This window comes from Magallana gigas, chromosome 5 (genome assembly GCF_963853765.1).
Source record: "Magallana gigas chromosome 5, xbMagGiga1.1, whole genome shotgun sequence".
NCBI lineage: Eukaryota > Metazoa > Mollusca > Bivalvia > Ostreida > Ostreidae > Magallana > Magallana gigas.
Window position 1 is genome coordinate 51377721 of NC_088857.1, and position 26271 is coordinate 51403991.

Below are 26271 nucleotides of genomic sequence, written 5' to 3' on the forward strand. Positions count from 1 at the left end.
TTCTTTGGTGGTTCCTGCAGGTATGAAGGTAGTGGGTATAATTGCCGAATCGAAAATGTATATTATCCACGACAGTCATAAATTTGTGAACAGATACTTTTGCTTACTTATCCCTATGATCCATCAGGAAAAGTTCACCTTTTTAAACCTCTCTTCAAACCTAATAGTTATATATATACACAAAGTGAGTCAAATACTTAATAGGCCGGAGTCTGACACAATTCCTTGTTTATAATGTGACAAAAGCTATTCGTATCGATCTTGCGAGACAACAGAAGAATCTACTTAAAAACTGTACGTCTATTATTTGTTGTAAGCAGACTATTAGATTCTCAATTTTTTAAGGGGGGAACTCGGTGTATGTAAAGTTGTCTACAATCCCCTTCAAATACTGTTAATTTTAATGCGACCATTTTATAACCACTTCTTTCTTCTCTAAAAACAAGTGACATCTTTACTTTAAAGTACTTTATTGCAATAACAGTGTTATAAAAACAAGAAATTCAAGGTCCTATTTTTCAAACAATAACAGTGAGACAATCCAAAGTGTTATATATACCTTCATAGGTATTAACATACAGAACAATGTATGACCAGTTTATATCAGTAATAATTTCTATAAACATATCTGTGCCTCCCATGAAGAGCTCAGGAGATTTATTTGTCCAAATGGTAATTAATTGTAATTGTTTTCAAAACGCAAGAAAAATAATTTAACAATACAACCAATTCTTCATATGCTACAAATAGAACAGAAGAGAAGAGCTAATTAAATGAGGTAGAACAATAAATGAATCTGCATTCCATTTATTGTCTGAATCAAACAAAAGTCCTGATCAGTAACATAATTTCTTTCTACAACATCCATTATTACTCTTATGTAGCACACAGTCGCCTAGCAAAAGACAGGTGCCTGTTTACAAAAGTCAGGCCCCACTCCAAAATACTGTTAACAACAGCTATAATACCTGTACAAATATGTCAATGCTTATACAAATGGTTAAACAATAGAGACACACACATCTGTTTATCAACATTTCAAAACTTGTATGCAAAGGGCACAAGTGTACGGTTTAAATACCATATACATGTACTTACACTGACACATGCTACAACAAAATTGTTTCAACACAATATGTGCAAATATTTGAATGAAATCATGTTTTCATCGATTTGTAAATTTTTTTGTAAAGATTTGTACACCCTTGTGCAAATGTCTATTTATTACAGATATACAGCATGTACAATTTATCAAACAGTGAAAAGAAATTGTTCATTCACAAGTGTCTATAAAAGGGGGGGGGGGTGAATAAATGCTTAGGTCAACCTCTGTGAACAAAGACTGACCATTTATAAAATGCCACAATTTTCCACATACATGGTTACACACAGACAACCTGTTGTAATAACATGTGTATTAATGTAACTCACACTCCATTCAATAGTCTTATACTCATTCCCTCCTACCTACACACAGCTAATCAGCTGACCCCATCTACCTGGATCAATCCACTAACAAATGACTATTTCACTTGTATACAGAATTCATGGACATATAATGAAACTACACACATACCACTTTTATCGAATTGTAATATTCAGATGTCACATTAGTATTAATATCGACATTCTCTTTTGACGGTATCCCTGATATCTTATATCTTGTGTTATATCTTGTGTATATTGTAATATAAGTAATAAACCAGTGGCCCTGACTCTAAGGAACTGGTGAAGCTTGGTTGTTCCTACATCATCACAGAATGACCATCACTTTGTTTCTGGATCCAGATCTAATGTATCACAGAATCTAGCTATCATAATCTATCATATCACCTGTAGCAGCTGGCGGACTAGTGGAAGAACTCCGTAACCTTCTACAACTCCCTAAACTACCTGCTAGCTTATCTAGCTATCATATCACCTGTAGCAGCGGGGGAACTAGTGGAAGAACTCGGTAACCTTCTACAACTCCCTAAACCAGCTAGCTTATCAATATAGAAGTGCTATGCATCACAATGTAAATCAACTGGCTCCATAACCTAGATAAAACATTTAATCATACTACCCATCTGAAGTGCTTCACTCATCTCTACTGTATATCTTAATCACTAGTACATCCTATTCCATACTTTCATTTCAGAAAGTTTGACACAGCCCTCCACTAAAGATTACATCAAGCCATCATCACAAGTTACACCCAGCTTTCAGCCATAACTAGGGTAAATACAAATATCTTATTCTCTTTTTACACATTTGTCTAATTATCACAGTGTTCACAAGACTCTTACTTAATTATAAAACACTAAATTCTGAACTCCTATGACAGTTAAATGACCATTAGCAAACAAGAGGAGATGTGGGGAGTGGATATTTACCTCCTTACAGAATTTGTAAATGTAAACTAAGAAAGGAATTACAAATCAATTCCATTTCAAAGAACACTAAATAGCAAGTCAAAGTTTTCAATTATCCATGTTCGAAAAAAAATTAATGTTTAAAACAGTACTAAAACAAAAATAATCATATACTTGAACAAATAACAGTTTTAAACTCAGACAATAAGGAAGAAAAATATGGTCATCTGAAATGAATTCTAAACAACAAAAATAAATATTGGTACTCATGACTGACTGTATTATGCACCAATTTCTGACAGATTTCAAAACAATACAGTCTTTGATACACACACATAATGAATCACATGTAATAGTATCAACACAGAGTAATCACATTTTGCTGCCTTTATTTAAATTATTTCACAATCTTTCTTCTAGCAGCAAATTTCTCAAAACTGATCATTCTGCTGATTGATGAAAACAAATATAAATGTAAAAACTGTAACAAATATATAAGTATATAAACATGATTTTGTTCCCGTGCTTCCTTACTTTAAACAACAGAACACAGTAATTCAGCATAGTACCACAGACAAACAGGGTTTCCTCAGGGGAATGGGAAGATACAACTAAAAGGGGTAATTTGAACACTGAAGGGGAAATTTACGTAAATTGTAACAAAAAGAGACCAACTCAAACTAACAAATAGTTTGGTAAAAAATCCTAACTATCAGCCATAATGAATTATTCTGCACCAAACTGCCAACAAATTAATCCATCAAAGTTTTGAAAAAAATTCTAATTTTTATTTTAAAAAAAAACTGAAAACTATTAAAACCTTAAAATAAAATTTTGAAAATTTGACAATTTTGGAAGTCTTTTTTTTTCTTACATGTAGAAACTGAAAGGCATTAGCCAGTACTTCCCAGTTTTCTGAAATTCCTGTCTCGGCTCCAAGGCCTGCGTTAGCCTAATGTCTTCTTCTGTCTCGCTCTCTGAAAACGTATCCAGGAGGTCGTAGCTATTATCACTCTGGAGAATGCTGTCGGAGCGCGACAATGTCGGATCTACTGGAACAGAGACGGACTGCTTGTCTGCGGACGGTGGTTGTCATTTAGCGGCCGGGTCGTCTTTGTCTATCTCCAGTATCTCAGTCTCTGTCACCTGGGGTAGGGGGTCTTTCCAGTACTTGACAGTGCTGAAGTGATTGTCGTACACCCCTAAGCGTTCCCGCGGAGGAAAGAAATGGTCGGCAATCTCTGACAGACTGTAGTACCTGCAGTATAAACATGTAATTGTGCTATCAACCACACAGGAAAAACAAATTGTATATCCATATTTCATAATAAATATTCAAACTTGGCTTAATAAATCACAGACAAACATTAATGTGACATAACACTTATGTTGACTTGAATCAGGGGCATACAAAGGCTTTATTTAAAGTCTGATTATTTCATGCATGTGTTTTACATTGAACGACGAAAGAAGTCACTTCCAGTTTTTTCGCAAGGAGGTCAAAATCCACAAAGTAGTTCGATTCCATGTCGGCAGGTCCGGGATTGAGCAAGTCGATCGCTTGAGACAACGCGATGTTCTCCAACAAATTTTCGCACTCAATCTCCTTCTCTATCTGCTCACTTGCTTGCGAAAGAGTAATATCGTCAATTGTGGTGTCCCATAGCCCACCCAAATAAAAAAAACCCTCGCATGTGTCGTCTTCTTCCATTTCTTTTGATATGTCGTCCTTTCTTGTCGACCTCTAAGCGGGAAATGAAGAGCCAGCATTTCTCTTTGCGCGTGCTATATGATTTTTGGTTGCTCTGATACATGTGACTTAAACAATAGGTTTTAATTGGTTATGTAAAGAAGGACGAAGGCGGGTCAAAAATGTCACTCGGACGCTGCGCGTCCTCGTGACATTTTTGCCCCACCTTCGTCCTTCTGTACATAACCAATTAAAACCTATTGTATAACTACTACTAACTTCACAGTAATTCGCAAATCCTTATATTCGTTATGATAGCAAACCGTGGCATTGCGCGTCCGTTGTTTACTTGCCTTGACTGACTGTCTATTATGACATCACCTTGTTTTGGAGTCGCGTAGAGTTATTTACGTCATCGTTTACGAACCAACTAATCAGAGGCGATTATTTGAAATAGAGGGAATGTTCTCTAGACATTATTCCTAGCTGGTCAATATCAAAAAAATATTAACCGATCATTATTTTTCGGACGAGCTAATATTACAATTATTGACTATTCATCTATATAGAATTATATAGTGAGAATATACTACTGAATATAACAATTTAGATTATTAGACTTAATTACTAATCAGAGACCCAATCTACATATATAGTATAAAAATACAATCTTTAAAATATATATGCAAAAAAGACCGTGCACAAATACTACCTATTTTTCACCACTGGAGTTTAACATTTATGGAAATGTAAATAGATCTACCGTATTTTTCGGGGCATACGCCGGTATTTTTTTCCACCGATGCGCGAGATTCGGCCTATCCCCCATATCGGCTTATCGTAGTCCCAAAGTTAAAAAATCAGACAGTAAAATCCCAAATCCACTGCTTTTATTCATCATTTATTATGAGAGGTTGTTTTTTTTTCATCCATTTAAACTATTGTTCGATAGTTTTCTCGTTGATAATTTTCGTTAATATGTAACATAATAAATAATAAAATATACGCGATATTTTCATTATGATTCAATAAAATATACGCTATATTTTCTTTACAATCCAAAATCAAAAGAATGTCTTTTTTCCATATCCATGTTTCATTATATAAACTAATCCGAAATCGCTCGTGTATGAAATGAGGAAACTATTGTTGCATACTAAAAAAAGAAAAGGAAACCGTGTAGAAAGTAATATTACGGAAGACTGTGATATAACGAATATTGCAATACCCGGTATTATGAATGTGTGCAGTTTTGTTTTAAAGTGAAAAAGTGAAATTAAGAATAGATATTTAAGAATGACATCAAAAGATTGGACACCGTATATCATAATTCAAATCAACCGGCAATAAGGTGAAGCTGAAATCAGTGCATTCAGTACTATGAACAATAAACAATAGTTACCGGTATGTAATGATCTAATCATAAATTGTTTAAAAATTGCTCTTGTACTTATAGTTGGAGCAGATAGTAATATCTATTTGATATAATTGAAATTCTTGATATCAAATAGTTAAGAAGACAGGTACATATAAATGTTTAATTGTACATGTTTATGATTTACCGTAGTCTTAAAACGTTTTTTTCTCCAGCTATTGGTATTGAACAATGAACAAAATGAAAGTCCAATTAAATTATCGTTTATAAAACAAACAATCAATCAAATACAATTTTACATGTTTTTGTTTTAACCAATCAGCAAGGGGGATAAAAAAAACAAAGGAATCAATCATTAGTCGTTTTACATTTCCGGTGTTTTGACAGTGGGGACAGTGGAGGAAATTTCAATCCGCAGAATCGTTTAAAAAGGGGGGCACACTGCCATCGGGGTATCACAGTCACCATGCCCCCAGTACAGTCAAGAAGATCTTACACCGCTGGATTCAAGCTGCAAGTTATAGAGTATGCAGAAGAAAACGGAGGGAACCTGGCAGCCCAAAGAAAATTTGGCGTTCACGAGAAGAACATCCGATCCTGGAGGAAACAGAAAGATGCCCTACGACAGACAAAGAAGTCCCAGAAAGCCTTCCGCAGACACGCACCACACTGGCCAGATCTAGAAGACAAGCTTGAAACGTTTGTCATGAAGCAGAGAGCAGCCTGCCGAGCACTGAACACCGTTCAACTACGACTGAAAGCGGTAGCGATGGCAGAAGAGATGAACATTACAAATTTCCAAGGCACAGTCTCCTGGTGTTTCCGGTTTATGAAGAGAAAGAATCTCGCCATCAGACAATGCACCACCCTGTCCCAGGCCCTTCCAGAGGATCACAAAGAAAAGATTGCCGCATTTCAAGCCTTTGTCGCAGAGCAGACTAAGAAGTTCAACTTAGGCAGCGACCACATCATCAACATGGACGAAGTTCCTTTAACATTTGACATCCCCATGAACAGAACAATCAACGCCCAAGGAGCCAGCAGCGTCACCATTCGTACAACTGGTCATGAGAAAGCCAGCTTTACCGTTGTACTGGGTTGCACAGCCAGCGGTAAAAAAACCCACCATGGTCATCTTCAAGAGGAAGACGGCGATAAAAGAGAAGTTCCCACCCGGCATAGTTGTCCACCAGAACGAGAAAGGCTGGATGGACAATGACGTGATGGACTTGTGGCTGTCCAGATGTTTCGTGAAGCGTCCTGGTGGATTCTTCCGGCAGTCGAAGAGCCTCCTGGTGCTAGACTCGATGAGGGCACACATCAGTGACGTCACAAAACATCGCATCCGTGCTACTGGCAGTGTCCCGGCAGTTATCCCTGGCGGTCTTACCAAGTTACTACAGCCCCTTGATATATCTGTCAACCGATGCTTCAAGGCGGAACTGCGAGTTATCTGGGAAAACTGGATGACGACGGGGGAGAAAAGCTTTACTGCAACAGGCCGGATGAGACGGGCATCCTACAGCACTGTCTGCCAGTGGGTACTACAAGCTTGGAACGCCGTCCCCGACACAGCCATCATCAACGGCTTCATCAAAGCTAATATCGTCGACGCCCCGCTACCTGACGAGGTTCCACCGCCAGCCCCTGCCAAGTCAGCTGATGACCTCCCCCTGGCGCTCGCAGCCCTCTTCCACAGCGACAGCGAAGAATCCGACTTCGAGGGATTTTCAGCCGATGAGGATTGAAGAACGTGTAAAGTGACTGTGAATTCTGTGAACTAGTGCTGTACAAGCAATTAGAACGTTGTGCTGTTGAACTTTTTTTTATAAAATGTTATGATGTGAACATGTAGTGCTTTTAGAATGTTTTTATGCTCGTTGATTCATGGTAATAAATTGCATCATCTTGATTTTTGTGATTCTTTCATGGCAGCGTTTGTAGGAATCAGTGGTCTTGGGTGTAGAATAAATCAAATACTTTATTCGGTACAATTAATCTCCTGTTAGTTGAAATAACGGTATTCTGGTGTCGTGTGTATACAAAGGTGTGAAACCCGTGTCTTAGACACAGCCTGCGGGCACAATAAATGATAGCGTAGTGTATACCTCAGACCAACCGTTACACTTTGTTGCATTAACTGTGTTTGTTAGGAATACAACTTTCTTGCAAAACGACAAGTCACTTCTTAAGTAATTTAAAGAAAAAAACATAATTTAAATATTTTTCAGGGTATTTCCATTTCTCATTATTAACGATTACGGGAGATAACTCTATTTGAAAATGAAACCACGTGTTTGAGATAATGGACGCCATACCCAGTATTTTACGTATAGCTTTCAAAGTATAACTTGATCAAATGAAAATTAAATGTAGCTGTTATCAATGAAATACAAAATGTTTAGAAACATAGTATACATAGTATATTAAACAAGTTCATGGGGGTAGGTGTTGCAATAAAATTATATTATGTGAACTATACCGAAAAATACGGAAGAGATCAATCATCCACAAAACACAGACGTGATTGAGCCAGATTGTTCTATTTTTTAAAATTGCTAAAAATATATTCGTTTAAGCTAATTAAATAATTATAATTACTCTTTTAACTTTCTATATTGATATTCCTGAGAGTGTTTATACCGGCAGTGGCTTTCTTAATCAGCGGTCATACTTTCACTATAGTAATCTTCGATTGAAATTCGGCCAATCCCCCAAATCGGCCAGTCTAAGGATTTTTTCTGAATTTTGTCTAAAAATGAGCAATTCGGCTTATGCCCCACATCGGCGTATGCCCCGAAAAATACGGTATATACAGACGGATGGATGCCAAACAATGATCAGCAAAAGATTACTTAGCTTATAGCTCTGGTAAGCTAATAACCTTAACAGATATTAATTTTAGACATCTATACTTACGAGGACTGAAATGTGTAGGAAGATTCCTGTTTCAGCTCTCCACGATGATTTATTGTAAAAATCCGTACATCAGGAATATCAATGGCTTTGTATGACCAGACATCCTGAAATATAAGAAATCATAAATTCAAATGTGCTGTTTTTAAAATTCTCTATAAAGTGAAAACACCTGCATTCAGACAACAAAATTAACTTTTTAATTTGAGATAGATATGTAATAGATATGATTCTTTCAAACAGCCTACATTGATTTTGTTCCCAAATCCTGCATAAAATGGCTTATGCCCCGGAAACAGTTCCCCAATGTCACGCAGGCAGGCAATCTTAAACTCCTGAGGCTTTCTCTCTATCACCTCCCTACAACAAAATCCAAAACATACATCCCTTCCTGTTTTAGCAACCAGTTGTGAAGACTTCTGAAAATTCAGAAAATCTTCTGCATCATATATTGATACATATGCAAAGATGAAAGCAAAAATGAAGAATATTTCATTGGCTTTTATATCCTTAAGGATCATGGAATATTGATGAGATTTGTATCCAGAATATTCATTACTGACCAATGCAAATTTGCAGCCTTTCACAATATTACTAAATGTTTACACTTTACAAATTCTCTTTCATTTTCATCTAAACTTTGGCCCACAAAAGTAAGTATTGCACAATATATATATGCATCTAAAGCAAAAAAAAAACTTTTAAAAATCTTACCAGATGCAAGTATCGGGTATTAAACTTTGAGAATGTATTTTTACCTGTGGAAGGCACTAACGAGGGAGGTTGGGGACAGGAGCAATGGTCCGTCAGGTAGGACATGGAACTCCTGCTTAATGCTACGCAGCAGGTCCTTGGTCACTTTAGACTGACCAATGGCTCGGGCCGACAGATACAGGAACTTGTATCCGTTGTTGTTGATGTGGGTGAAGAGTTGAGCCACACCCGACTGTGACCAATCTCGACCAATGATGGGAAGGATTTGTCCCAAAACGTCAGATCTATGTAAAAACGAAAATGTTCTCAATACCTAATGATAAAATTGAAATTTTAGTCAGACCTAGATAAAAACGCAAATGTTCTAAATACCTGATGATAAAATTGAAATCGTTCGATCTATTCAGGTGAACAACTTACTTTGTGATTGTTCCATCAATGTCAGAGACCACAATTTTATCGTCATAGTTCCACAGGTATATGTGTGACATACATCTGGTCGTCCCCTGATACTGCGTCGTAACAGAGAAAGATACATCATTCTGGCCTTCATGCAAGTTCAGATTTTTCTGTAAAATACAATTACAAGAATTGTGTAACCTCATGGAATTATTATTCATGAAATTGATAACCTACTGTAAGACATTTGATAGAGTTATAAATTCCCACGATTTTTCAAATTAAAGCAAAATAATGTAATTTTTACAATTTGTTCTGATGAAAGACGGAGAGACTTCTTGAACTTCTCCTTAGAGGGGGTGACATCAATCGGCTTACTGCTTGACCGACTCTTGGGGGTAAGGTTTGCTGGCTGACCACTTGGGTCAGAGTCCTCTGTGTCAAGGTCATCACAAGAAGTGTCATTCCCCTCACTCTTCAGGCTGAAAAAAAAACACTGGAGTGAGGTAAGTCACAAAACAAAAACAACCACATTTTTATTGGTGCAAAGAAAACAATATCTAATGCTAAGGAAAATACAAGGACTCTGAAAAATATGGGAAATGTTTATTCATATCATGGATATTGTTTTCATATTGGAATACGTGCGGTAATGAAGTGATGTTTATAGTACAAATTGTTATCATCACAACCTCAGTAGTATCACAGGAAACACTACTTTGTGTCAGAACAATGTGGATGTGACCATCAAAACACTCCCCATAAAGATTGTTATACTTGTTCAAATGTAAACTTTTCATTTATTTTCCATCACAAATCAACTAAGAAATGATGCTATAACTTTGAAAAACACCTGGTCATCATACTAATTCAATGCTTTAAGCTGAACACCGCTCGTAAATAGGCATTGTCCACCATATTTCTCTTTCAGCGCCGCTTTCCCTACAACCACTTTATAAGCCACAGACCTCTTAACATTTTAAAGTATTTCACTCTAGAGGTCTCACCTGTGTGGAAGTACATCTTGCCTCGCCGTGTTACTTTATCGCAATGAAATTTTCAAGTTTTAGTTTCAAGAATTACATGCATAAAAATCCAAAGACAACGAAAGGAACATTACACGTCGGCCATGAGTTTCAGGTGTGCAATCGGATGTAACGAAATCTAAGGGTTTATATACCAGGTACCTGTGTGACAGTGCCTATTTATAAGCGGTGTTCAACTTTAAAGTCACACTTAAATTGTAAGCAGTAGAGGCATAAAGCACAGCCGTTTTCCCTTTTTCAGCTGTTTCAGAACTGTACAGTCCATATAGAGACATTTTACCTTTCGTCCGTAATTCTTCGCTGAGATTTGCGGGGACTGCCCGGCTGACTGATGGGGGGAGACATGGATGTCGTTGAGCTCTCCGTCTGTTAAAAAAAAAAAATTAATGCAAATCGATACATAAATCATCATGTTGGATATATACTCTCCAGTAAGTGTTTTGCCATTTTTCAGCTTCATTTCAAAGGTTTTGTAGCAAATTTTACAGTGTATTATTGCCATTCAAAATTCAAGTTTTTAGTTATAATACATGTAATTTGTTTTTGCAAAGAATATTATAGTCACACATAATTTGATGTATATTATACATTTTAAGAATGCTGAAAGTGTTTCCCCCCTAACTTTATTATTTTCTACAAGCTAAATGACTTCTCATTTTTACTGTATTTCGGAAACCATTGTTTTATGAGAGCTCATTACAACTTGGTAAAAGCTAATAATATGATAAATTGAGAGGAAAAGAAGTGAATATTCATGAAAAAAAAAATCCAAGATTGCAATCCCTTCAGCATCATAGTCCCACTATAGACAACCCTTGCCACTCACCGATTTAGTGACCGCTACATCCACCTCCCCCGGGCTGCTTCCTACAGCAGGGTTGGCCGTGTCTGTTGTTCGTCGCCATGAGAACCATGAGGACATGCCCCCTTTCTTGGGTTTCTTTTTTGGCATATGTTCTTTTACAACATCATTCATGGTTTTCTGTGAAGCAATTAATAAAATTTTTCTATATAGAACAGTATGGAAAAAAATGCAATGGTATAAGCTACTTTTGTTCAAATTTCGCAGCAATGAATGTTGATATAGGGAAGTTTTTAGCCCCACTTGCTCTCATTGTAAGTGGGGTGAAATTGAAATGGGATTCATATAAATGGAAATTTAGAATGAAATTCAAAATAAGAAATCTATTAATGAGAGTCATGGACAAAAATGAAATAATGTATCAATAACCCTGTTTAAAATCAATGCATGTGCTCTAGAGAATCATTCAACATTCAATTCCCCCCCCCCCCCCCCCCCCCCCCATCTGATCAGCACCTTGCTAGAAACACAGAACGAGTCTAGAACACCAGTGATCTTATTGACAGTCTGTGAACCAACTCTCTGGAATTCTTCTTGTTCTCATAAATACAGGTAATTCATACCCTATTGAATTAAGCTCTTTTACATTAAGATAATTAAAAATCTCTGCATCATGCCTCCAAAACTAGAGTTTCAGGCTCTCAAGTTGAAAATAACTTTCATACCTAGTTCTAAACGCAAAAATTGAAGATTGCATAGGTGTATAATTACTTCTATGGATGAATAAAGGTCAGGAGAGGTGTAAATATGCTTGCATACAAACTCATTACACAGCATCCTAACACAGCATTTGTGTGATGGTAGAGCCAATGATCGATTATTTCAACAGTCATCTCCCAATAATTATCCAAATATTTGGCACATACTGCCGGGTGACATTTAAAGTATACTCACCTCTGGAAGATCTTTATCGAAGCAGACGTGACACAGGATAATGGGGGCCGCAGTCTGCCAGTTGTAGTAGCTAAAACCAAAACACAGTTTTACAAATATCACCATTAAACCAACGAAACAGAAATGTTTAAAAGCTTATAACACTCATATTCCTGTTGTCTACCTTATTGAGTTAGTCTGACTAGAAGATATAGAGATCTTACTTTTCTCCAATTCGGACCACCAAGTCTGGATTAGTGACCATGTTGAAGTTCTCACACAGATCCTCGTACGTCACTATGTGGGTCATGAACTTCTCCAAGGTCATGCCATCAGGGTCACTGAGGCCTCCACAGAGGGAGAGGGAGAAATTCCTAAGATGTTGGACCTCAGACTTTAGGAAGCTGACTCCCGGGGGGCCCCCAATGGCGCCCTCTACTGAGTGAGGCGAGACAGGAAGTGAGGCCCCTTGCCCTGACTCTGCGTCTTCATCAGTAGGCTCAATCCGTTCCTTGATGGACACAAACTTTGAGTCATGGAATCTAAAACAGACAGAGGTTCCCTGCTTTGTTATAAACTCTAGAATAAACACTGCAACATAAGTCCTAAATTTTCCAGGAATAAACCTTTTTTTTTTAGTTTGCTTTATACCTATCTATAGACTTTTTTTGGGTAATATAGTAAATAAATTTTTTCTAATTTTATTTTGTGCACTTTTGTTTTAATGGATGATAAAAAAACACATTTTTGTGATTTAATTTTTTTGGAAACAAAATTTAGTTAGCAAAGTAATATTGACAAATCTAATTACATGGCAATAACAATAGGTAGGATTGGACAAGAAAAGGAGTATGATGGATGCTGAATTCCACACCCCTATTGCTCTACACTGTATATGTTCAATCTGACCCTTAGCAATCAGTTAGTACATGTATATATATTTAAACACTCTGTGTATGTGTTCACTCAGTGACTGGCTTTATAAATTCAGTGAGTAAAAGAGGACACTAAGTACAATCTACATGTACAATAAATGTCTACATGCAGTCAACAAATACAAATTCTGCACTAACTCTACACACACCTTGTCAACTTTATAGCACACTGACCAAGGTCAAGATTCATTAACTGTTTCTTTGACAGTGTGTTAATATAAGGATCTTGTGTGCAAGCAGCATTCCTTTCCCTAATCCCATACCCCTCATACATTATACAGATACGGAGGAAGAAATGTCACATGCAAGGTGAAAAGAATCTAGGACAAAGAGAACACAGCAAGACAACACTCCGAGACAGGTACAAGGTAATGGTTGTCTAGGCCAAAGACTACTACACAGTATGTATGTACTTACTGATAGGAAAGCCTGCAATACAAGATACATAAGGACCGTGCTGCTCAGTAGTTCACAAAAGTTGACATCTCATGCATCAGAGATAAACATATACATCAAGAATTTTCGAACAGCTGATTTCTTATAAAATACAATACAGTAAATTATACAGGTGCAAACTTAAGCATTGATGCGTTAAAATAGTACAAGCAGAGCATGCCAGATAGAGGACACCTATATACATGTAAACAAAAATACAAAAGAGGCATTCTAATTTTTAAGAAGTTGTACAAAATCCTTCTTTTATAAACATCTTGTTCAAACCACATCCATAAAGCAATGACATCTATGAAGCAATGCACTCCACTTTCTTCCCAATCTCTACTGAGATTTTACAATTTCAAGTTACAGTACCCGCAACGTTACTTTTTACAAGATAAACGATAGGATAGGATTCACGCACCATAGAACAATTTACAAGCATGATAGGATAGGATTGATACACGATAGGAAAGGATAAACGATGTTCATGATAAACGTATAATCGCTTTAAATGATCTTCACGAATAAACTGATAATGGAAGAAGTTGAGAAAGAACACTTACGAATACAGATTTACATGGAATTTCTTTTTAGTAACAATTGCCGAGTTATTAATCATCACTGCATCATTTATAGAATGTACAAGAATGACCAGTTCATTTTTTTTGCTAAAATTATGAGCTTAAATGATCAATAAATTTTCTGTATTGTTAACATTGTTTTCATTACCGAACACCCTAGCCAATCGCCGCGAATATTTCAGCCCAAGATCAAAAAACACATGGAAAATAGCGGATTCAATTATAAAAATCCAACTCTTGTTTAAAGTAAATATAAAATCTATCATAAATACATTTCTGTGTAAGAAAATGATGCATTAAAAAAGGAATTATATTACATACAAGTTAAATAAATATTTACGCAGATACACATTTCGCGTATGATTTGTTAACATTGTAACAGTTTTCATTATCACACACCCTTGCCGAGAACATTTCAGCCCGAAATCAAATGTCGCACAGAAAATAACGGGTTCAATTAAAATACAACTCTGGATTTAATTATATATAAATTATATCATAAATACTTTTGTTTCTGTAAAATATGATGCCTAAAAAACAAATTATATTAGATAAAGCTAATGTTTACGCAGGAATACACTCCGCGTACGATTTTAATATATTCGATCAACAGGTAAATCTGTTACCTTGTTCCTAAGAACTTCGATAGTTTACAATTTTTCATTTTCAATGCTTACAGATATAATTTACATGTAATATTGGTTAATTTTGATCTAAAAAATTAAGAAATTAGTATCATAATAGAATGCTGGATAGGATTTTACAATTCTTGTTTGATACGTGTACGGCGCTCTGAACGACTTGCAAATTTGAAATAAATTTACTTGCTTATGAAAAGGCACGAAATGATTAACACAATAGGTTAAACGGAAAATCTGTTAAAATTGAACGATAAACCTGATTGGATTAACGCATGATATGATAGGATTAACGTAGGATAGAGCAGTATACACGCACGATACGATAGGATTGATACATGATTCGATAGGATAGGATTGTAAAAAATAACGCTGCGGGTACTGTACATCCGAAAACAGTCAATTCTCTGTGGTGTGTTACCTTTTAGGGAAGTATAATTTGGCCACCTCTGGATCCATTTCCTTCAGATTGAGGTCGTCCAGGTATATGCCCTCCCCCTCAGGCTTGTGCCTCACAGTTTTTGTTTTCTTCATGAACTGGAACAGGCCCTTGCTCTCCTGGGATTCTCCTACAAACAACACCACATCATAAACAGGCAATTAAGGTGGTATGGAACACCTCCATATTGTGACGAACTTACGATGAAAATATACAATAAAATCAAGCATAATTTTATAAACATTTTCTTTCCTTAAATTGTTACCAAACAGTGTAGTGCATTGAGTTAGAGGGTCTACTACTCTGTAAGTCATAATTTTGAATCCTGCTGGGGCTTTTATAATTTTCACCTTTCCAAAATATTTATTAAAATATATTTTATATTGTGAATCTGAAAATTTTAAAACGGTGAGAGAGTTTTGATTTTAATGTACATTTATCCATGTTAATATTGACAGGTGTCTCATACCACCTTAAATTAAAATGAATATGGACACACTTTAAAAAATTACTTATTTGTAACATATAAGGAATGATAAACTCTGTATTTATTTATTTTCTCAACAACTTGGGACAACTTTCACCACGCTACTTTAAATCTACAAAACTACATGTATACATTGAAGATAAGGCTGTCCTGCAAGTTTTGCATTCAATTTGATTTCAAAAATATACAACCCTGAAATCTTCCCAAATTTCTTGACAACAAAATAACCTGATTTTCAATACAAACCAGTCACCATATTACAATATCACACCACTTCACAATTAGCACTGGACATACACCAAATATATATGATATATAAACTGGACACACAATGGACACCCACCTCCTTTGTCCAGGGCCTCCTTACTGGGTTCAGTGGGGGGTTCCCCTTCCTCTGGGCGTCGGGGGAGGTCCCCCCACTCCCACATAGTGCTGTCCTCCTCCGACAGGATGGACCGGTCCACCTGGCCCTGTCTCTGGCGGTCCACCTCAGTGTCACTCTTGGGGGAGGGAGGGCGGGTGTTGGTGGGGCTGAAACAAGAGTTCCACTGATGTAGGCTAGTTTTGGTCATGCAGCTATTAAGGTATTATAAATAGTTTTCTAAATAAATGTTTTTTACTAAAGAACTAAGGACAAAGTCATGAAAATTTTCAGTCACCTTGATTTATCTTTTTAAAGCAGAATACCAGTAAATATTTAAACCATTCATTAACATCTATTTTAATTTTAAGATGAAACTTCATAGGCACCAAATTGATACACTGATTAGTTTAATATTAATGAACATTCATTTTTAATTGCAAGTTGTAAGTCTTTTGGTGAAAAATACCCAGGTTAGTTTAAATAGATAAGGTGCTTTAGTATATTCACAATTCATCTGTGAGATAAAGAGGCAAAATTTTAGATGTTTGACTAGACAACTTTCATGGTTCATGAGGGAACACTCTTTCTAACCTTGCCATTGGGGACATATCTGTGTCACTAAATGGGTGCCCAAAGGAGAACTGGGACTGGGCCCATTGACTGGTTCTCTCTAGACGACTTTCCTGGCTCTCGTCCATCACCGGAAGGCTAACAGACTTCCCCATCCTGGGGGAAATGTCTGGTAATATGGTGGGAAGATTGGCCAGTTCATCATCAGTGGAAACATCATCCATGTTGAATATCTCATCTGATTTATCTACTCCTTTCTACAACACAATAATCACAAAACAGTCAACAGTCACGTAACTAACCAAAATAAAAATCAGAAATGGCAAGCTTACTAGGTACATGTACATAAACTGCATGATACAAAAACTACTAGTTTAAGAAAATTGGTTTAAAATCTAGAATTCTACATGCTGGAATTTTATGTCCGCATGGGATATGCAAGACCCCACAACATTTCATAGTACAAAGAAAAAAACAAGAGGCCTTAATGGTCACCTGAGTAGCAAATAACCCATACATAAACTTGTCAAGGAGTCTCATATATGTATTTAATTAGGTTTCATTCTGGAGTAGAAAATTATAAATTTGTAATGACGACCACCTCCCTGCCTGAAGTCTTTCAAAAAGAACTGTGAAACCTATAATTTTGGCGAAAAACTTCAAGATCTGGTCTACAAAATTATGAATTCAGTTTTCCTTTCAGGTGTGTGGGAGTAAAGAAGAAATTTTTAAACATTATATGCATTAACACCTATACATCCATTTTGGCCCTGCCCCAGAGTCAAAACCCATCCTTGAGGGGACATGAAAATTAAAATTTCAGAAGAGGACTTCATGGTAAACATAATTAGTCAGTTTTTCATACAGACAAGTGAGAATAGAGAAGAAGATTTTAAACATTATATGCATTAACACTATATTGCCCCCCCCCCCCATGTCCTGAACCCCTGACCCAGGGGTCATGAATTTCACAATTTAGGTAGAGGAGTAAGTGGACATCATAACCATGTATTCTGTTTTTTGCCCACATGTGTGGGAGTAGAGAAGAAGATTTTTTAAGATTTAAAACATGTTTACAATATGACCATATTGGCCCCACCCTATAGCCTGAACCTCTGACACAGGGGTCATGAATTTCACAATAACATATGGATCTGAAATATGGATCTCAGACTATAAACTAGATCTAAATTCCTCAGGTTGTTCTCCATTTAGATATTTAAGAAATGAACTCAATGTCTACCCAAGTTATACGAGTATAACCTGGGTTGGGGCAATTTACGCTTTATAATCCGCGAAGCGGATTATAAAAAAAGCGTAAATTGCCCCAACCCAGGTTATACTCGTATAACTTGGGTAGACATTGAGTTCATTTCTTATAATTTAATTTTCTGTAATTTGCTGTACAAATTGAGTCCGTTTACTTTTAAAAATGATATTAATCTGTTCAAAATTCAAACGTAACGTCAAGCGGATTAGTACGTTTTTGACGTTAGTGCATTGTGACGTGTCTTGTGACGTGCAAACCAGGTTATACAAATTTAACTTAATTTTTCTATCCAATCAAATGCCGCGTTACAACCAGAATTAAATTAATATTATTCTGGTTGTAACGCGGCATTTGATTGGATAGAAAAATTTAGTTTAATTTGTATAACCTGGTTTGCACGTCACAAGACACGTCACAAGACACGTCACAATGCACCAACGTACTAATTCACTTGACGTTACGTTTGAATTTTGAACAGATTTATTTCATTTTTAAAAGTAAAACGGACTCAATTTGTACAGCAAATTCCAGAAAATTAAATTATAAGCTTCGCGGATTATAAAGCGTAAATTGCCCCAACCCAGGTTATACGAGTATAACTTGGGTAGACATTGAGTTCATTTCTTAAATGTTTAAATACTATATGAGACTAAGAAATATGGAATCAAATACCACATATAATAATGCACTGTTAGTATCAGCTTTTAAAGAAGACAAAGAGTTAGCTTCAAAAAAGAGTTATACTTCATGGCTAAACAAGATTTTAAATCTCCAACAAAAACTAAACTTAACATCTTTAAATATTTCTCATAAGGATTTGAGGTTTAAGTTAAATAAATTTTTTGTTAATATGATCTTTGAGCAATTGAACAAAATCTCATCCTCTAACTCAGGAAAACTTCATTTTTACAGTAAAATATTAAATACTAATGAGTACAAGTTGCAAGATTACTTAAAGTTTTCCTTGAAAAAGCATGAAAGATCCCTGCTAACATAAGTCATTGAAACAGGTAGACATTGTAAACCAATTATCCCGGAGGAAAAACGTTTATGCTATGCTTGTAAATTACGGTATTAGTCGAAAATGAAAAACATTTTGTACTTTACTGTTTTATGTATGACAATCTTCGATTTAATTATTGTGATATTTTCAATGATAAATTGTACTGTGGTATTGATCCCATAAAAGAAATTGTTAATCCATGTGATTATAATACTACAAAACCTCTATGTATCTACTTGGATAAATGTTTTATGCAGAGAAAACAGTTCAAGGGACTATGTAGAATTGTATGAAACTGTCTTGCATGCTGTAGCCTTTATGTTACAATTTTCTTTTGTCTGTCATTTGATTTCCTTTCATTTTGACTGTATGCCAACATGGTGATGTCAATAAACCATTGAATTGAATTTCACAATTTTGGTAGAGGGCTTCATGAACATTATAACCAGGCATTTAGTTTTTAATAAATATATATGGGAGTAAAGAAGGAGATTTTCTAAGATTGAATACATTTTTACTATATGGTCATATTGGCCCCACCCTAGAGCCTGAACCCCCGACACAGGGGTCATGAATTTTACAATTTTGGTAGACGGCCTCATGTACCTCATAATCATGCATTTAGTTTTTAACAAATATATATGGGAGTAGAGTAGAAGATTTTCTAAGATTTAATACATTTTTACTATATGGCCATATTAGCCCAACCCAAGAGCCAGAACCCCTGACCCAGGGGCCATGAATTTCACAATTTTGGTAGAGGGCCTCATGGACATCATAACTATGCAACCAGTTTTTTCGCATGTGTAGAAGTAGAGAAGAAGATTTTTGAAAATTTGGCTTTTATTTTGCATATTTGGCCCCACCTGTGGTGCCTGGGGGGGTAGAGCCATGAATTTCACAATTTATATTCCTCTTACCACAGAGATGCCTCACACCAAAAATGGTAACAATCAGCCTTGCAGTTTTTAAGAAGAAGTTAAAAATGTAAAATTGTTAACTTGCGTTGGACGACACACGATGACGGACGAAAACAGATAGCAATAGGTCACCTGAGTTTACTCAGGTGACCATAAAAAATATTTACCTTAGCTCCTTCTTCGTTAGAGGGCGTCCTCCTCACCGGACGCTTCTTCCTGCGGACTTTTTTCTTCCTCCCCTCCTCGTCCTCTATGGTGATGCTGACATTGCTGTCAGGGTCAGGGGACTTTGGAGGGATCACCTCAATGGTATTGCCGGCAGTGTTCACATACTCATGTTTTCCTACATTTTCTTCCTCCTCCTTCTCCGCCGTGTGGAGGTAGTCCTGCTTCATCTCCTGGACCCCCTCCCTCATCAGGTCGGAGGAAGAGGGCAGTGGCGAAGTAGCCAGGTAGGCCGGAAAATCCTACACAGAATCAAAGCAGTGTCAATCATGATCCTCAATCAAATCTCATTTATAACTTAATATTTCATTACAAAACACTTGATTCAACTTTGCTAGCAGATTGTGGACCCTTGCCTAGCAAAGATGCCCTTAACTACAATAGAACCCTCACAGAATAAAGCTTACTTCACTGTCTTCCTCTGGGAGTTCCTCCACAAAGAAGGCTTCTCCTGACTCTCCCAGCTTCATGTGAATGTCCACTGGCTCACCATTGATTTCTATGTCAACCTTTCAAAAGGACAGGAAAATTGCACAGCATGCTGTATATGATTGGTAAGGAAACATTAAACATACATGTTTTTAATGAATTGATATAATAAACTGGTAGATAATATCAAGAAAAGATCTAAAAAATTCTTCAAATTTCCCATATCAGAGAAGTTCATTTGTTAGCAAATCATTCAGACTTAGATGTAGGTAAAATACATTTATATTGACATGAAAATGTTTACCAATTTCTCCCTAGCTCTAAGGACACCCAGCTTTCCAAATCTGACATGGAACGGGGAGGAGAGGTACGACCCGTCCTCTTGCTGCACGATGACCGCATCGATAGCACCGGTCAGGGTCGCCGCATTGATCTCGTTGTAGAAACCTTTGACATTGGAGAAAATTCTACCCACATAGCTGAAGTAACTCATACTCAGCTGCTCTCAGGAACCCTGGGATATAGTTCTCAGTGGAACCCTGGGATACAGTTCTCTGTTGAACCCTGGGATACAGTTTTCTGTTGAACCCTGGGATACTATTCTCTGTAGAACCCTGGGATGGGATTCTCAGATTCAGAATGCCCTAACCATCATCACAGGCAGCACTCTACAAAACAACAATCATAAAGATGTAATATACACTTAGTTTATCTATTCCGTATGTCATACTGCATCACTTTCAATAGGTCTGTATTGAGTGCATTACTCATTTCCTTAGTAATCACTAATCAGAGAATGATCAATATTTCATCATATAACTCTTCCTATTTCATCTTAATAATTCATGTTAACATATTGTAAATATTCTATATATATATCAATACAAAGTAAAAGCGATTGAATTAAAATACATAATGTTTACATTGTTTGGGTTATCAATGTATGCTTTGACAGTTTCCTTTCCTTAAACATCTATACACTACTTTCAATTCATTCATCAAAGCTCCATTTTATTTTAATTTATCTTGATACAGAAATTAAAAAACAAATGATTATGTATTAGTTTAAACACCAGTAGTGAAATTTGATTTAACATTCAAGTACGTTTCACCATCGATATTTAATCTTTTTTCGAAGATTAACAGGATTTGATCATGTGACCAACCTTGTTCATATCCTATTAAACTTTTTAACATTGCCCCCCCCCCAAACACCCGTGCGAAAAAATGAACAGAAAGTGCAAATAATTAGAATTTTTTCAAAGAGACGTCATTAATAAGTTCACACAGAAAAGAAGTTTTCACTATTCTATAGATTCATATAATGCATTCAGAACAGTGCAAATGCAAATTACACTTTCAAAATCTTAAAAGAAAGCAGTAATGTGAGCATAATTTAATTCTGGTTGTAAGGCGCTTTCTGATAGGCTAAAAAATTATTTTACATCGTATATAGAATGTTACCTACGTCATAGTAAAACTAACGTCAAAAACGTATCACTATGCCTGACATTACGTTTGAATTTTGTACAATTTTACGTCATTTTAAAGGACAAATGACCATTTCTATCTACAACGAAGAGTAACAAAATTAAATTATAAGCAATGAATTCAATATTTATTAGTTTTATACGATATAAAATGGATTGAAACAGTTAACGCTTTTTATAAATCGCTTCGCAATTTATATAGCGTAAACTGCCCCAAACCATCTTATATCGTATAAAACAAATAAATATTGAATTCATTCCTTAAATACTATTATTGTGGGCCAATCTCTAAAATTTGTATTTATATGAATAACACAAGTACACTACGAATCCATTTTTCCTCTATGAAATAATTCACAGTAATTTAACACACCTTTAGGCTAAAAAAATCCACACATTCACATTTTTCCAAGCAAATGTTGAAGAAACTAAGCCCGCTTGCTGTTCTCATACATTTACATTTAAAAAATCAGTCAGCACTGGTTTGGGCCGAATTAAATTGCATGCTATAGATGCAATACACCTTATTAGAATTCTCTTTTAACACATGTACATTCACACGTCAAACTAAAATTGTTTACTCATTCTGGCTATTACCAAAACTATGGGAAGAATTTTAACTTACTCAATGCTTAGTTATGAACACACTGTGGTCATACACGGACATTAAATGGTACAGTATACCGTCTCAGTTTTGCTGATCCATTAAAAACTACCTGCTTAGATCAGGGCTATATTTATGACGACTTATAATCGTCCGTATTACACAATTTTCTTTCAGTATCGTCCGATCATATTGTGTGATACCATGGCGGCCCAATCGACAGATGCTATGGCCCGAGGGTTTCCCCAATCAAAACAGTCAATTTACAGCTCAGCTGACGATGACGCAATTATCAAAGGTTTATTCCCTCTTTCAAAGTTTTTGGTCATTTAAGCGTTGTAATTAAAACAACTTTCCATAGCTTTGTAACATTTATAAGCATTTATTGCATTGGAATCAATAGGGCCTACATGTACTTAACTCAAATCCGAACGTTTGCCGGTAAAAGTCCGTGCATGTTTATTTTTCTTTTTATTCAATAAATTATCATTACTTACAGTAACGTTATAGCTTTGGAAAGATAAATTTTACCTTATTCCGTGCGTCTCTAAATAAGAACTGTATACACTTGTAAAAGAACGCAGTTTGAGAACCAGATAATATTATGAGTGTATCTAGTGACTAGTCTCCATTCAGTCCACCATTTTGCATCACACGATCACATGACGCATGAGGCGAAAGGTCAATGAATACATTGGCGGATCCCGTATGAGAGTTTTTGGGGTTTTTTTTTCCATGATAACGACCGAATCAAAAGTACTGTGTGCAGTGGCCCCAACATGTAAGACATGCAGACATTCACATTTATGTTTTGTTTTGTTGTTGGTTTTTTGTTGTTCTTTATTTCATATTTTCGTTTCATTTACCAAATAAATAAATTAACACAACTGAACTAACACACCTTCATGAATAGTCCACTTAATTGTGTAACATAACCGATAAATATTTTTCAGGAAACGTACACACCGATATATTTGCTGTAATTTTTTAAATTGACATTAAAAAATTTGACCCCCTCCCCTTATGTAGCCAAAACGATACGGTCCGCGTATTTCAGATCTATGCAAAAAAATCACGTATATATACCTACCAGTGAATATAGACCCCAAGTGTTTCGAGGAACGATAAGAATTAAATAATATACAATGTACATGTGATGATACCTGCTGCATGTATTGTCGCTGATTTAAATGAGGAAACACCATATTTTAAATCGTACTATGCTAAAGATGCGTCACTAATAAATCTATTTCTTCTGACCTGGTGATCTAATTTTACGCACATCTTTTCTTTTGATCCGGGTAATTTTTTCTAGGGGTTCAAATAAATATGTGTGTGTTCATGGTGTTTGAGGCGGGGGAGAGGGAGAGGCAAGACTCATCCGAAAAAATTTTCGGCGAGACAAAGTGGGACGCCCCTCCATTCTCTCCGATGCTAAGTGCCTACATATAATTAATAGTCTAATACATGTAGTATATATAGAGAATGAAAATTTTGGGGTAAGGGGATTGGGTAATCAATCAGACCAGCTAATAAAGACCTGTTTATCAATCGAAAGAAAATTTATATGAAATTCTAAAATGTGCAGTAGCAGTCACTGTATACAGACATATATAAATTTTATTTGTATTACATTGCCCAATAAGGTTCTTTATTAAATTATACCCCCCCCCCCCCCCCCCCAAAAAAAAAAAAAAAAAACACATCCCATATATCGACCTCGGAGAAGGATCAGTCCTCAGCAGCAATTTAACATGCGGGCATGCACAGATTATGTACAATTTAATATATGACTAAATTGTAATAAATCACATTATATATTTACAATGTTATTGAGGATGTACATAATACTTACAATTTGGTTCAGCAATTGCAACTGCGTGTATACATCTACGCTTTGCAGATATTTTATCATTCACAATAACAGGTCTTGTTTACGCTAGTATGCATTCTGTACCGAGAAGTGCGTGACACGGTTACCTAATTCCAGAATAAGATAACGGCCAACATTCTCTATAGTTTTCGTTAAACGTACAAGGGAAACGTACGAGGATGTCTCACGTGTATTTTCATGTGGTCAGGGGGCACGTCCCGATTAACCAATCATGTGGTTGGAAACAGAGGCGTTGACTAGGATCCGACCTAGTTTTGACGACATGTAAATAAACGAGACCGAAATATTGCCACATACCAGTATACTGAGAGAGAGAGAGAGAGAGAGAGAGAGAGATGCGGCATGTACACGGGGGTATTAATCAGTAAATACACAACCTGAGACCGTCACCTATCTGTCCCGTACCAGCAGGTGTATATGTATTGATATTGGAAGTTGAAAGGCGAATGGCCGCATGCGGTGGGCGATGCCAGTAACATGTGCACATGTACACTAATTAATGCAGAAACGAGGGTGTGTGTACACGTATGATACACATTATTTTTGATGAAATAATTTTAGAAGTTAAGCCCCAATCATGTAATTAAGGATGTTGGGATAAAACACCGGCATATAAATAAGAGCACGTTAATTTCATGTACCATATTTGGAGACGGATGCATCATGTGTAAACCTGAGATCAGGTGATTTATCGAACTGGATATAATAATTTTATCTGTTATGTATTGATCGAACCCTCCTTGTATCTACGAAAGCCAATTGAACTGATTTTCGTAGGTTTAAAAAATAGCTATATTTTTTTATACCTACGAAAATGAGTAGATTTATCGCGAATAAATGCAAAACTTTCGCGATTAGATAAACGCGTAACTTTCCATGCGCGGATCAAGAGAGGGTCGGGTGGAAGGGTCTGGGAAAAGTCAAGTTTCTTAAATTTACATTGTAAAATTACCAAAAATATGTCTCTCTCTCCCCCCCCCCCCCCCCCCCCCCGGCCAATTTAAAATATCCCTCTGACCCTTCGACCATTCACTCTGGAAAAGTATTCTGGATCCGCGGATGACTTTTGCGAGATGAAAAGCGATTTATTTCAAACAAGAACCATTAAAAAAGAACAATGAGAGAAAACGAATTAATTTTAGTTTTGAATAAATTAGATGTAATATTTTCTGTTTCACGTTGATTTATATAACAAATTCAAGCATGGGAAATCTGAAAATCCTTGATTGTGGTTTCCAAACGACAAACAGTGTATACTACATGTGCTTATATATGTGATAAACTTAGGGGACGAAATTACGTTCTATAAAGAACAATTGCTAGAAAAAATTGAAACTTTTTTTTTAATTGTAATTTTGTAATTTTTAATTTGGTACATCATTTTCTATCATACAGTGCTCATGTTAAGCGCGATGCGTTAGGCGAATTTACTATACTTTCTATATGCTTTAAATCTATATATCTTTATAAAGACAAAGAATATACTTCATTCGTAAATTGTATGTGTTTAATGTAACCTTTACCGTATGAATCAGAGCTTTCGCAATTTAACGCGAAAGTTTCGCGTTATATCGCGAAAGTTAGCATTTATTCGTAAGAGTTTTGCGTTTAATCGATCAAGTTACGGGTTTACTCGCGAAAGTTACGTTTTCATTTCCGAACGGTTTGTGTTTATTCGCAAACATTTCGCGTAATACCGTTAAAGTATTGTGTGATATTTTTTTTACCTACAAATACAAGCTCAATGGGCTGTCG

General features: G+C 36.1%; 1 protein-coding gene across 5 annotated transcripts; it reads right to left on the reverse strand.

Moving 5' to 3' along the window:
* Positions 1–453: 453 nt before the first annotated feature.
* Positions 454–24612, reverse strand: LOC105320589 (phosphatidate phosphatase LPIN2). 5 transcript variants are annotated; one of them, XR_010714421.1, is made up of 18 exons: positions 23154–23277; positions 20833–21196; positions 20507–20608; positions 20042–20341; positions 16703–16938; positions 16091–16278; positions 15243–15390; positions 12454–12771; positions 12251–12320; positions 11321–11476; positions 10775–10860; positions 9756–9930; positions 9470–9618; positions 9094–9333; positions 8584–8695; positions 8339–8442; positions 1960–3612; positions 454–1871 (listed from the first exon to the last, which is right to left on the reverse strand). XR_010714421.1 is itself a non-coding variant. In XM_066086274.1 (17 exons), the coding sequence occupies exons 2-17, from the start codon at positions 21019–21021 to the stop codon at positions 3447–3449; spliced, it is 2739 nt and encodes a 912-aa protein (XP_065942346.1). In that variant the 5' UTR covers positions 21022–21196; positions 24478–24612; the 3' UTR covers positions 454–3446. The 5 variants fall into 5 exon arrangements, 4 of the variants coding, with proteins under 4 accessions (XP_065942346.1, XP_019919770.3, XP_065942345.1 ...); XM_066086274.1 differs by lacking the exon at positions 23154–23277 and adding an exon at positions 24478–24612 and having other exon boundaries at positions 454–3612; XM_020064211.3 differs by having other exon boundaries at positions 454–3612.
* Between the last annotated feature and the right edge of the window lie 1659 nt (positions 24613–26271).

Bases quoted from the DNA above. Each gene is read 5' to 3' on its own strand.
- LOC105320589 (XM_066086274.1), bottom strand. From the start codon at position 21,021: ATGAGTTACTTCAGCTATGTGGGTAGAATTTTCTCCAATGTCAAAGGT. The intron at 20,342-20,506 runs GTAAGCTTTATT...GATTCTGTGTAG, and splicing joins TCCCAGAGGAAGACAGTGAA to GATTTTCCGGCCTACCTGGC. The intron at 16,279-16,702 runs GTTAGAAAGAGT...CTCTTGTTTCAG, and splicing joins GATATGTCCCCAATGGCAAG to CCCCACCAACACCCGCCCTC.